Below are 13,710 nucleotides of genomic sequence, written 5' to 3'. Positions count from 1 at the left end.
TTCCATTTGCTCTTACAAAAGATGAATAAATATTATTGTGCAGTCAGTATGAAATTTTCGGGAATTCTGTAATCCATCCGTTCTCAAAACAATTAATAAGGTGCTCTCTCATTTTTGCGTTGTCAAACCTGCAGTGTATGTTTCCATTGCTCAGTAGCTCATATGCAAAAGCGATTGCATATATTACACAGTCATTAGAGCCCACCGGTGGTCTGTCGACTTGGATATATTTAATACTTCTCAAAGGATCTGGGACCACGTGTTGATACATTTCTTCAATCTGCATGCAAATTGATGGTGAAATATATAATGGTTGAGTCTCTGCAATCTCTACTCCATTGTGTCTGTAACAGGAGGTAAAGCAGTGTTTGGCGTCAATATCAGAATGGATTTGTACGGCACGTCCAGACACAGGTTGCAAGCCCATCCAAGATGTGCTGGACAGCTGAAGCCCCTCAGTTGCAAACTGTTGTTTCAGAAGGCATTGTGCAGCATCCACAATCTCACAAGGCAGAGCGTGTCCGGGGGTCTGCACCATTATTTTATGCCTCGTTGTTAGGTTCAAATCAGGGATCCAATAACTTTCATACAGTATGTCTGGGCTAATATCATTTACACTCGATAGCGCTTGATAATCCAAAGGAGCGCATAGGCTGTCATTAATTTCTTTCTCTTCATGGAATAAAGATATAACATTAGCTAGCTCCGATGTATTGATTGCATATTTAACAGTAGCAGTCTGCTCCACAACAAAAGTATCTCTGGCTGGGCTACAATCGTTGTCAGTTTTTTGCCGTTTGCTGTCAGTTTCAGTTGCAAACACAGCCTTCCTCTTCCCTGGAGCAAGTTCCTGATCATTGGAAGATGTTACAATATTTAATACCGCTGCTTCTTCATGTAACAAAGTATTGGCCTTGTCCTTTGTATTGTCCTGCTCTGCTATGTACTTTGCAAGATCTTGGACAATTTCTTCCAACTTGTCATTTTTTGGGAGCTGCTTCTGTTTCTTTCTGTTTGATTTTGGAAGTGCGTCTTCGTTATTTGGAATATTATATGATAGTTTTGTTTTTCTAGATGTTCTTGTGCTCATATTAAGTTTTATCAACTGTAATATGTTAGAACTAAAAATAAAACGAAAAACAAAATGATTTCAGAAATAGGTTCTTGCAAATAGGCTAACTAAAGCTTATAATGTCAAATATACATTTGTTTAAAATATGGCAGAGTTTGAAATTTCCACAAATCACAAGTCAGTTACACACTGAGCATTTCAGTCGACACACACTTTACATTCACAACATTAATGCTATTTAATAACAGTAGTCGATTAACATGAGGGAAATCTGGGTTGTCGGCCAGGGCTGTTCAATCTAAGGGAGCTGGAAGGTGGGCAGGGCTGGGGTGGATTGGGGTAGGTGTAGGTTTGGGATGGCAACCAGTTTCAGCCCAGGAAGGAATACATTTATAGGTTTTTTCATGCTTAAATAAACATACTTTTAGTCTTATTAGTATAGAAAGAGCAAATATTAAAATTTAAGTAAAAATGACAGAGTTACTTCATATTAGTTAACATTAAAAAGCATCAGTTTTAAAGAGCGTCTTTACTCACCTCTAGTCGCAAGATAAATAAACGGTTATTGATGAAATAGTTTCACATCTTACAGCGCTATTGTGATGTCACCAGATGTCATTCTGATGTGATCAGTAGCATGCAGTGCTCTAACATTCAGGGCCTTTGTGATGTCATCAGTTCATGCAACAAACAGGAAGTGCTCCTTTGCAGACATATGGTATCAAATTATAGACATTTATAAAATGACATTTCTATGTTGACAGCCATGTACTGCCATAAATACCAATCTTTTTGTGTATATTATTATGTTTTCAATGTATAGACTTTGTCATATTTACAAGTGATATTTTCTGTTCACAGGAAACAATAAATTATACTTTGAGGAAACAAATTGTTCATAATACAGGCTCCCGTTAGCATTCTAAATAAACTTCTCCTTTTAACACCAATATAGTTACCATTGTACAGGTATGGGACCTGTTTATCCAGAATTCTTGGACCCTGGAGTTTTCCAGTTAACTGACCTTCCTAGAATTTGGATTAAGTTTAGAAATACTAGAAATTATGTAAACATTAAATAAACCAAATAGGCTGATTTTGTGTCCAATAAGGATTACTTATATCTTAGTTGGGTTCAAGTACAATGTTCTGTTTTATTATTACAGAGAAAAAAGGAAATTTTTTTAAAATTTTTTTTGGATTATTTGGATAAAAGTCTATTGGAGACTTTTATTGCCTTTCCTTTATTCAGAGCTTTCTGGATAATAGGTTTCTGGATAACAGATCCCATACCTGTTCTATCACCCCGACCTGTTTCTCTTTTTCTATCACACTATTTTTCATTGCCTTTTTTTTTTTCTTTAAATAGATATTTTAGGCAATTTAGGTATCGTTGGCAATGGCACACATTTGTAACATGGATGTTAAGCTTATCAAACTCTTCATCCTGTTACTTGCTGGTTTAAATATGTTAACATGCAAATAAAATACCCATTGATGTCAGTTGTTAGTATGGCAGCACAAAGGAAAATATTATAGATAGAGAGAACAGGCATAACATTTAACTATACATATATACATTGTGATACTATGAACTAAAAATCAATTCAGATATTGTATTGTGCAGGAAGATTGTACTTGTGAAATTTTTTACTTTCTATTATTTATATAGCACTAACATATATACACAGTTATTTACAGAATTGTTCATGATTCACAACAGTCCCTTACCTAGTGGAGTTTACAATAAAATGTCCCAATTTCACACACATTAAGGTCGTTTCATCAGAAGCCAATTAACCTGACGGTGCACTCTTCCCAAATATACTATATATACTGTATTTCTATATACATATATATTCATACATCCTGACAACGGTTCAAGGAGAACTGAAACATGCTGATGTGGGGGAGTTTGTAAAACTCTAATAAATTCACTCTGTATTATATCCGTGAGTGCTCCTGATGCTTTCTAATACATGTTCTAAATGAGGAGCACCCGGTAATCGATGGACGTGATGGTGAGTGCCGGTGCACATGTTGACTATATATAGCTTGTGGGGTATTTCACAGACAAAGAATGAAGAACTACAAGTTATGGATTTAGAGCGCAACCCCAAAGTTATGCTTTTCCCCTTCTGGCACTGCATCACTGAGGAAGGGCCATTTGGGTCCCAAAATGTTTGAGTGGGTGTGCAGCGTTTGAAGCAAAAAGTTGGGATTACCCCCTTTGAAGCACAAGATACTGGTGTTCCGTTTTGTTTAAAAGTATATTGCTGGTGTGTGTCTAGGCCAGTACTGGTTCCTGCACCTGTGCACAATTTATATTCTTCAATCAACTGTATTTTATGTGACAGTGTGGGGACTTCTGCTGTTGCTGCTGTGTTCTATTCGTTCATACAGAATTAGGCAGCATTGGGCTGTATTACACTGCCCCCAGCTCTGTTTCCAGTGTGGTTTATTGGCTTGCAATGCAAAATGTATGCATCTTTTCAATGAAAGCATATACATGTAGTCACTTGTTTGGGAAGCCATACCAGTGGCAGAAGCCTTTTTTTGAATGCAGTAACTAAATGTCAGAATAAAGCCTCCACAGTCTGGATGACCTAAAAACTGGAGGGGTCATTTACAAAGGCCCTGAATGCAATTGCTAGAGCAGTAAGGGGCACAAAGTCATGACGGCTTGGTTCTCATTCAAGTACTTTTGTCTGAGACATTGCAGCACTTTCCATCTAAATAAAAGAAACAGGAGCTGCACACACCGATAGTGGTTGTGGATGCTTAACCCTTTTAGTAAGTCATTACCAAATCAACGTTTCACTGGGTCTCCGTCTCTCTTCATCAGCACTTTGCACTTGCCATAAGACAGACATTAATGAGGAAGAACCATGGCACCCTGTACCCAACAGAGTTCTTATCTTGTGCATCAGAATGACCGGCAACCTGGGTTGTGACATGGAGGTGCCCCCCCAAACCCACCCACTTGAATACAAAGCAACAAACTCTTTTCATGGGGGAACACAGGTCTTTGTTCTCCATGATGCTTTGAAGGTGGCTCTTTAGTCTGTAGACTCTTCTTTGTAGACCTTTGCATGATACTGTTGCAAATGAGTGGTGGGCATCATGTTCGAACTCAGATTTGTGTCCTTGCCCAGAAACACAATAGGAAGTCAATAGCCAATCAAAGGCCTAACATTACACAGAGAAAGATAGACTGCTGCTCCCTATCAGGTACACCTCGGTGTTAATTGTCTGTCATCTCACAGTGCACAGATCTGAGAGTTCACCTGAAAAAACAGCCAGTAGGAAGTGGATTAGAAGGGCCACACTAGTAAGTTTTATTCATTCAAGTAGCACAAAAAACAACGTTTAAAGTACAGTTCTTAAATTTTTGAGGTGTCTAATGCAATGGTGATACAATATGTCACCTGTAAAGATGAAAAGTCAGATGTTCCAGTTGTACCATTTTCACCAGCTTTACCATGAGTAATTATAATGATCATGATAGATTTTCATAGTTTGATGTTGTTTTATTGATTGTGCCCACATCTGAATATGCAAAATAGGGGTTGGTTCTTTTCAGTATTAGACTGAATCTTTTGTCGGAAACCAAACAATTGGAATTTGGTTTACCCCTGCTGACATTTCAAGACCTTCCATTTTATCCCGAAAGGTAAAGCGCAATAATAACTTAACAAAAGGTAGGACTAGATCATTATGTAACTGCTGGTATGGCATAAGGTAACATTTCTGACAAGTTCATTACAAAGAAAGCATTACAGGAACCCCATTATCACAGTATCAAGTTAACTAATGTGGTAGAGGCGAGGCTTTGGAATAAGCTGTGATTACATAAGAGTAGGGCAGCTGCCAAGTTAAAGAGTCTTATCACACTTACTGAATAATAGCATGGTGCTCACCAAGCATAGCATAGCTGTAACTAATGCTGATCAGCTGTAAAAATGAAGGCTTCTCCTCTTCCTCTTGTTTTGATTAAGACACATTTTATAATATAGCATTGTGCTTTAATAATATCTCCGAAAAGTAACGGGATTTTTCAGATGCAAACTGTGGTCATTGATTGAGATAAGTCTTTAAATGGTTTCCTAATGACCAAAAATAGAAAAAATACCACCAATGCACCCTGGTACATGGTGTAGAGGGTCGGCACCTTCCCACTATAATAGAAAAACTTTTACCAGCACAACAGAGCAGATGCAAGTGGTGTAAACCCAATTAAGTCCCCCAACTGCCATCTAGTTGTAGAGGCTATCCAAGAACACAAACTTTTAAGATTCCCTGCAAATCATGGACCCCAGAAGGATGAAGCCATGGAGGTGACCCAAATGCTTCCATGCACCTTCCTTAAGACATTGCTAGATGTGATACATGACTTGCCCTGCTCAGATCTGTGAGAGAGGGGGGTCTTTCCTGTTTCATCCTTTATGATATCAACATAAACTGACCGCTTGATATAAAGGGAAACAGCTGTAAGTTTATGGCCAGCTTTAAGAATATTGCAGAAAATGGCTGCAAATTGTATCAGATTTTTTTGTTAAATATGAGGTTTCATGATTTTTTTGGGATTTGTGTCCAAGAAATGATTGGAACAGAAGTTCTCATGCCATGGATAAAGGTTGATCAGGCAGGTTTGAATGGTATCTGTTTGTGTATAGTCATACCTGGTAGTATCAATAGAACAGTAGTGGCAAGGAATGATGTTCCTGACTGGTTCCCAACTGCCATCTTTATATACATGGCCAGCCTGCTGTCAAATGTATGTTTCAAATGGTCATATTACCAAAACTGCAGTTTGGTTTATATATGTTTGACAGGTATTAATTGATATATCTGTGAGTATAGCCACTTTGTTTCTCTTTTGAAAGAATCAATCGTCCTGATTTAGCTAAAACTGTTTTTTTTCCTTCAAAACTAAGCATCGTGATACTATTTTCTTCTAATGCAACTCTTTCAGGTCTTCTCTGTGCATCAGTCGAGAAAAGTATAAGAATTTATTCCATCATCTCCACATGGGATCTGAAAAAAAGGCAGCTTTATGTTACAAATCAGCAACGCGTACTTGGCACAACATAATGCAGTAGTGACACCTAATGGCTCAAATGGTAAATATCTTTTCTAATTCCAAAAAATATAATAGGTAGCTAGGTAAAACTAAGAGGCCATAAAAATGAAATACAAATTGCTTTTTAAAAAATAACAACCACAAAGGGTAGGACTACACAAGCTTTTTCTGTGCGATCCGACGCGCTGCGCAAATCGCATGCAACGAAAATAAGGTAAGTGAATGCATTGTCGGATGGTGTCGCAGCGTTGGTCCGACGCGACACGACTATCGGATGCAGACGCTGCATCTGCATCCGACAGTCGTGTTGTGCCGGATCAACGCTGCGACACCATCTGACAATGCATTCACTTACCTTATTTTCGTTGCATGCGATTTTGCGCATACCCAAAGGTATTTGTGTACTGAGAATGGCTTCAATAGCTGCATTATGTACTGATACTACTTTTGTGATTATACTTCCAAGTTGTATTCCGCATATAAGGAGTTCCCTGGCTTGCTCATAATGTGCATGTATGTTACATAGATGCGGTGGATCAGAGGTAGGCAGAGTCGGACTGGCCCACCGGGATACCAGGAAAACTCCCGGTGTGCCCAGGTGTCAGGTGGCCCCTTTGCTGCTAAAGATTTGGCCTATTTCATGGCTATTCCCTATTTCTTTGAGAACAAAGAGGCTAAATATATGGAATAATAGATTATAGTATGTAAAGAATAAATACTAGGACAACAGAGGTTGAGTGAGGAGAAGAATAATAATAGTAGAGAGTGGGCCCCTGGTCTATGGTTCTTTGGTGGGCCCCTGGTCTAAGGTTTTAAGGTGGGCCCCTGGTGTCCCAGTCCGACACTGGAGGTAGGTGCCCTTTAAATGCCCCACTCCCAGTGTAAAGAACCCAGTCTTGGCCAGCCTTCCCTCATAACCGGGATTTCTATACACTTTCTCAGCTTAGTTGCTCTTCTTTGTACTTCTCTGTTTCATTGATATCACTTTTAAGCATTGGAGACCAAAACTGCACTGCTAAATGGACCCTTTGATGTGATGTGACCCTTTCTATCTGAAAATAGAAGTCCTGGCAGAACTAGACATTACAGCTGTCTCTCTTCATAGACAGTTGGGTTACATTACAGAGCTTCCCTTGGCTTTACAAGGCAGGGGAAATAAGTCAGGGGAGCTTAGAGTTCACACATTAAGGGGTTTTTTATTCCTCGAATAAACTCACAACTCGAATGATTTCTGATTTATCAGTGTAGTCGGGGTGAAAAACTTGAATACTTGAGATCGAGTTTTTAGTGAAAAAAAACTTGAATCGATTGAATTAATAGAGTTTTTAAGCAAAACTCACCGAAAAAACCCGAACATCATGAAGGTTATTAACATCTTGAAATGGTACAAAGGACCTTTGCCATTTACTTCTACATGACCTCGACAGGTTTTAGCTGGAGTATTTTTGGATTCAAGCTATTTTCAGCTTCAGGGAATAATATATCGCGAAAAATTTTAGTTTTTTAAATAAACCCCCAAAAATGTTTTTTTTTTAAAATAAACCCTATAGGATTGTTTTGCCTCCAGTACGGATTAATTCTATTTTACCTGGGATCAAGAAATTATGTTTAAAAGTTTAGATTATTTGTTTAAAATATGTGTGTTTAAGAGTCTATGGTGTATATTTATCAAAGAGTGAAGTTAGAGATCACCACAGTCAAAGGGTGAAAGTGAAAATTTGATAAATACGCCTTTAAAAATCCCATAGAAATGAATGGAGAGAGGCGGTATTTCACGCTAGTGGACTGTGGTTATCTCTAACCTCACTCTTTGATAAATATACCCCTATGGGAGATGGCCTTCCAATAATTTAGAGCTTTCTGGATAACGGGTTTCTGGATAATGGATCCCATACCTGTACTACTGGCTGCCTGTCTGACTTTATTCAGACTTTATTCAATAGATGCACAAGAAAGGTAGCAAGGAGGCAAACACAACAAGGTCTAATGCAAACTGTTCATTTATACAGTATTACAAAATGCTCTTTCATATAGAGGTGGCTTACATTTAGTTTCTAAGAACCAACTGTGTAAAATCAGGGGCCTGGGCCCTCAAAAAGAAGATTCAGAGGCCTGGGCCCCCTTGCAGTTTTGGGACCACTGCTAATAACCCTTAGGTCTATGGCACATGGCAAATTTGGCAATACAAATGTAAGGAACTGCAACGGGTAGATTTTCATTGACTGCAATGGGGATGCACAATATGTTGCCCACAGAAGACGGCATTCAGTGGTGTCTACAATAAGTGGCCCCCTAACAGCTCTCAGCATTTTCAATCCTCATACTTGGTAGCAGGGCCGCCATTAGAAATCACAGGGCCCCATACAACAACATTTTTGGGGCCCCCTGGGCCCTGCCCACCCCAGTTCCCAAGCCCTACCCCAGATCCCGCCCACTCTACATCACAGTTAAAAGACCACACAGACAAAAAAGGTAACCCCACACACAAGTTATAAAAAGCTATTGGTGACCAGGGCCCCACTATAAGTTAAAAAAAAACATTGGCGTCAGGGCCCCCCTTACAAGAAAAAAAAAAATAGGGGCCCCAAAGAATATTTTTTAAAAAAACATTGCTGGCAGAGGCCTATAGAGTATTAAAATAATACATTGGTGGCCAGGGGATTTAAAAAAAAAAAACATACACATTGGGGTTCAGAGGAATTGAACTTGTGGCTTCAGAACTTCAACTTTGCCTCATTTATTGATTTTGGGTCTTTTTGTCGCTTCAGGACTTCAATTTCGGCAGTTTTCGTGACTTCAGGTCTTTTCGCCGCTTCAGGACTTCAATTACGGCTGTTTTGGGACTTCGGGTATTTTCCATTTTGGGACTTCGGCTTTGGCTATTTTCGTGGCTTTGTGTCTTTTCGCTGCCTCGGGACTTCGTCTTTTCGGCACTTCTGCATTCAGGACTTTGGAAGGAGGCGCCACGGCTTCGGCGCTGTCAAGGGGGGCCCGGTACACTTGTACCCCCTGTGCCCTCTGATGGTGGCCTTGCTTGGTAGCAGTGATCAGAAGTCCTGTGTCCAATGACCCTAAAGGGGGAAATTGTTAGACAAATGTGTCATTATGGGAGAACTGAACTTGATAAATAGATGTCTTTAGATTCGGAATATTACAACTCGTAATCTAGGTTTATATCTGGTATCAAGACAGGGAACAGAAGGACAGCCTTGTGTGATTATATAAACTACCTCATAGCTTTAGAGATAGCTTAAAGGGATACGTATGTTCATGGGGAAAAAAATGTTTTTTTCCCAAAATGCATCAGTTAAAGGAAAACTATACCCCCGAACAATGTTGGTCTCTATTAAAAGATATTGCATAAAACAGCTCATATGTAAAACCCTGCTTCATGTGAATAAACAATTTTCATAATAATATTCTTTTTAGTAGTATGTGCTATTGGGTAATCATAAATAGAAAATTGCCATTTTAAAAAATAAGGGCCACCTCATAGGATCCTAGGATTCACTGTGCACACAAACAATCCGAACAAACCATTCATGTTAGGTCACATGAGCCAATTAACAGCCATAGTTCTGTCTTTTGCTTCCACACTTCTTCCTGTTACAGTTAGAGCTGCAGTATTTCTGGTCAGGTGATCTCAGAGGCAGCACAGAGACCATCACGAAATGGTGGTTCAAGGCAAGAGATGTAAAGGGTCAATATTTACTTAAATATATATACCAGTTTGGTAAAACTCATTAATATGCCACTTAATTTGATATAAGCTATCTGTTGCTTAAGTATTTTGGGAGGATAGTTTTCCTTTAACAGTACTGCTCCAGCAGAATTCTGCACTGAAAAACATTTCTCGAAAGAGCAAACAGATTTTTTTTTTTATATTTAATTTTGAAATCTGACATGGGGCTGACATATTGTCAGTTTCCCAGCTGCCCCGATTCATGTGACTTGTGCTCTGATAAACTTCAGTCCCTCTTTACTGCTGTACTGCAAGTTGGAAAGATCCCCCCCAGCAGTTCCATCAGCAGAACAATGGGAAGGTAACAACTCCCTAAAACAAGATAACAGCTCCCTTGGTAGATCTAAGGGTAGGGGCACACTGGGCGATTCTGGGAGATTTAGTCGCCTGGCGACTAATCACCTAGTCTTTGCGGAGACCAATCTCCCCGAACCCCTTCCCTCTGTCTTGCGCCGGCTATAATGAAAAATTGCCTGCGCTAAAGCACATGTGGCACTTCGCCCAAAGTTTCCGCATGTGCTTTAGCGCAGGCGATTTTTCATTATAGCCAGCGCAAGACAGAGGGAAGGCGTTCAGGGAGATTGGTCACCCAAAGGGCAGGGGCACACAGGCAGATTCAGGGAGATTTAGTCGCCTGGCTTCCCCGAACTGCCTTCCGCCTGCTATAATGAGAAAATGCCTGCGCCAATGCACTCGCGGCGCTTCAATTTACAAAGTCACACGAAGTTTCCTTGTGATGCAAGTTTGGGCGACTTTGGAAATCGAAGCGCCACTAGTGCATTGGTGCAGTCGTTTTCTCATTATAGTAGGGGCAAGGCAATTTGGGGAGATTGTTGCCCTGCAGAATAGGCGATTAGTCGCCAGTCGACTAAATCTTCCCAAATCTGCCCGTGTGCCCTTGCCCTTAGAACAGCACTCAATAGTAAAAGCCACGTCCCACTGAGACACATTCAGTTACATTGAGTAGGAGAAACAACAGCCTGCCAGAAATCAGTTCCATCCTAAAGTGCTTTCTTTCTGAAAGCACATGACCAGGCAAAATGAGCTGAGATGGCTGCCTACACACCAACATTACAAAAAAAAAAATACACTTGCTGGTTCAGGAATGAAAATTTATATGGTAGAGTAAATTATTTGCAGTGTAAACAGTGTAATTTAGAATTAAAAACTACATCATAAAAATCATGACAGAATCCCTTTAATAGAAATCATAGATCGATAGATATAGATAGAGTTATTTCTCAAATCAATCACTGTTTCAGCCTCTCTACCTTAAATTGTGTCTGTAAATATTGACTGGGTAAAGGGGGGGAAAAACCTTCAAAACAACGTGTTGTGTTTTTAACTGCTGCTAACGATAATAATCTGACTTGTTTGCCAGTATCTACTACTGACAAACACACACAGTGGAAATGGGACAATGTAGAACGTCCCAATGGACAGCCAGCTGTAGATGTAACCAAGTCTCCCCTCCTTAAAGGGATATTGTCATGGGGAAAAAAATTTTTTTCAAAATGAATCAGTCACATGACCAGGGGCAGCTGGGAAATTGACAAAATGTCTAGCCCCATGTCAGATATCAAAATTGAATATAAAAAAATCGGTTTGCTCTTTTGAGAAATGGATTTCAGTGCAGAATTCTGCTGGAGCAGCACTATTAACTGATTCATTTTGAAAAAAACATGTTTTCCTGATGACAGGATCCCTTTAATAATACAGGTGGTACACCTACTGCGTATAATCACTGCAAGTACATACAAATGTGTGTCAGTATTATTTTAGGAGACTGAGGGTGAAAGGGCTTACATAATTACATAGGGGTGATGGCGAAATCTCAAATGATTTTGCCTTGGGCCAGTGATGTATGTTATACGGATAGTCCCTCAAAGACACTTACTTAGCAGAGCTGGAGCTTAAAGAGGTTGTTTGCCTTTGTAACAAATTGACAAATCTAACAGTTCACATTAATAGAACAAACTTTGCCATTGAAACAGTTAACAGAAAAAGTACAGTTGAAGAGATAATCACCTCTGAAGTTTCCCTGCACTAATCCTTCAGTTCCACATGGAGCCTGTGCTGGGAGGGGATCACTGATCCTCAAAAACACTACAGTGTTCACTTCCACTTCCCTAAATGACATCACATATTGTACTGGCAGCTAACTAAACTCCTATTGGCTGTGTCTGCTGTCAATCTGCTACTGCTTCCTGGAATTTGAGCAGCATTCAGGTAATGAAGAGAAACTGTTACAAGTTTGTGAGAGTGAGTGTGGGCTGTGTGCTGCAGGGACTTCAACTGCGCAGATGGGGGGATCAAAGTAGAGTCTTGCAGCGGGTCGGGTACCCACAGGTTACCTGGGTCCAGGTTGGAGATTGCAGGTTTCTGGTACGGGTCGGGTTCGGGTCCCAAAAAATGGACCCGCGCAGGACTCTAGATCATAGTGCCTGGGACCTGGAGTTTTCCGGATAATGGATCTTTCCATAATTTGAATCTTCATACCTTAAGTCCACTAGAAAATCATGTAACATTAAATAAACCCAACAGGCTGATTTTGCTTCCAATAAGGATTAATTACATCTTAGTTGGGATCAAGTACAAGCTGCTGTATTATGTATGTTTTTAAAAATTTGAATTATTAGATTATAATGGATACTATGGGAGATGGCGCACATGATTAACAATTCATTTAGATGCATGATACATGGCTGCACATAAATCAGTTGAGTCTGCAGCATGCATTCTAAATGAATTGTTAATTAGCCATCCAGTCTGTGGATTCCATATGTGTTTGGTTTAAAAGGGGTGAGGTGGCAGCCCTACTGTCACTGCTTGATGTGTAAGTTACATACGTTTCTAAGCAAGTCAGTGCTGGTTCTGTTGCAATTCTGTACAAAACTGACATCATGCTTAATGCCAAAGGTATTAAAAGATAAAAATATAGAAAAGCCGTATTTATTCCCAGAAAAGGTTGCACCTTTTTGGCACTCCATTCAGTTATAGCCTAGGCAGAAGGAGAGTGCAAGAATTGGGAGAACAATTGTTTGTTGCAAGGCAGGTTTTTTATATGTCTGAATCACTAGGAGGAGGGCAGTATCAATGTCCAATAGGAAACAAGTAAGGGCAAAGCCTGGGATGATGATGTAATCATATAGGAAGTTCTTGGTGTGGCAGGTTCAAAATAGACCACTCCCATCACTTAAAAAAACTGGTCAGAGTGACAGGAGAAGGATTGAGTTAATAGGTATAAAAATTAGCTTTCACAGCGGCATTTTTACTTTTTGTTATGGAAAATGTTTTTTTCTAACACGTTGAGAGCATTGTTAGTGGTTTCATAAGATTTGTACATTGAAGATGAACAACCCGTTTAAATTCCTTAATAAGCTTAGTAACCTCATGACACAGAGTTGCTCTGTCTTTTGTGCATGTCCCCACATATACCTTTCATGTTCCTTTGGAATGACCTTTCTTCAAGCAGTGTGGGCACCAGTTCTCTGCACCCTAGAAGAGGGCACTTCACTTGGGCTGCACCATTGAATATTTTTTATGTGGACAGTATACAGCTTTACCACGCAGATCATGCTCTTGTCAAGGTCAAGCTTGACCATGAAGCATCAATACTTACCAGTCTGGGCATATGCAATTGGCTGGATTTATTTAAATGAGACCATATAAAAAATTTCCAGGGTCTATCCAGCTTGTGAACCACCAGCTTCTTGTGGCAGGAGAAGGAAAGATCAGTAGACAGATCAGATTAAAGCTTTATTACTTTGGCCTGGACCATATTTACTATATGAACACACAAGGACCTATGCC

General features: G+C 39.7%; 1 protein-coding gene across 5 annotated transcripts in view; it reads left to right on the top strand.

The window, feature by feature from the left end:
* Nucleotides 1–13,710, top strand: part of slc13a2.L (solute carrier family 13 member 2L homeolog) — a 63,991-nt gene that overhangs the window by 24,784 nt on the left and 25,497 nt on the right. The window contains exon 1 of one of the 5 annotated variants that reach the window (XM_041581730.1): nt 6,054–6,195. The exons of the other annotated variants lie outside the window; for them this stretch is intronic. Within the exon in view, the coding sequence (XP_041437664.1) occupies nt 6,184–6,195 (12 nt within the window). The 5' untranslated portion in view covers nt 6,054–6,183. Of the gene's footprint in view, nt 1–6,053; nt 6,196–13,710 lie in introns of those variants that run through there. 5 annotated transcript variants of the gene reach the window in all.

This window comes from Xenopus laevis, chromosome 2L (assembly GCF_017654675.1).
Source record: "Xenopus laevis strain J_2021 chromosome 2L, Xenopus_laevis_v10.1, whole genome shotgun sequence".
NCBI classification, from domain to species: Eukaryota; Metazoa; Chordata; class Amphibia; order Anura; family Pipidae; genus Xenopus; species Xenopus laevis.
The sequence above is the reverse complement of the archived record's forward strand: the minus strand, read 5'-3'. Positions and strand labels throughout refer to the sequence as shown.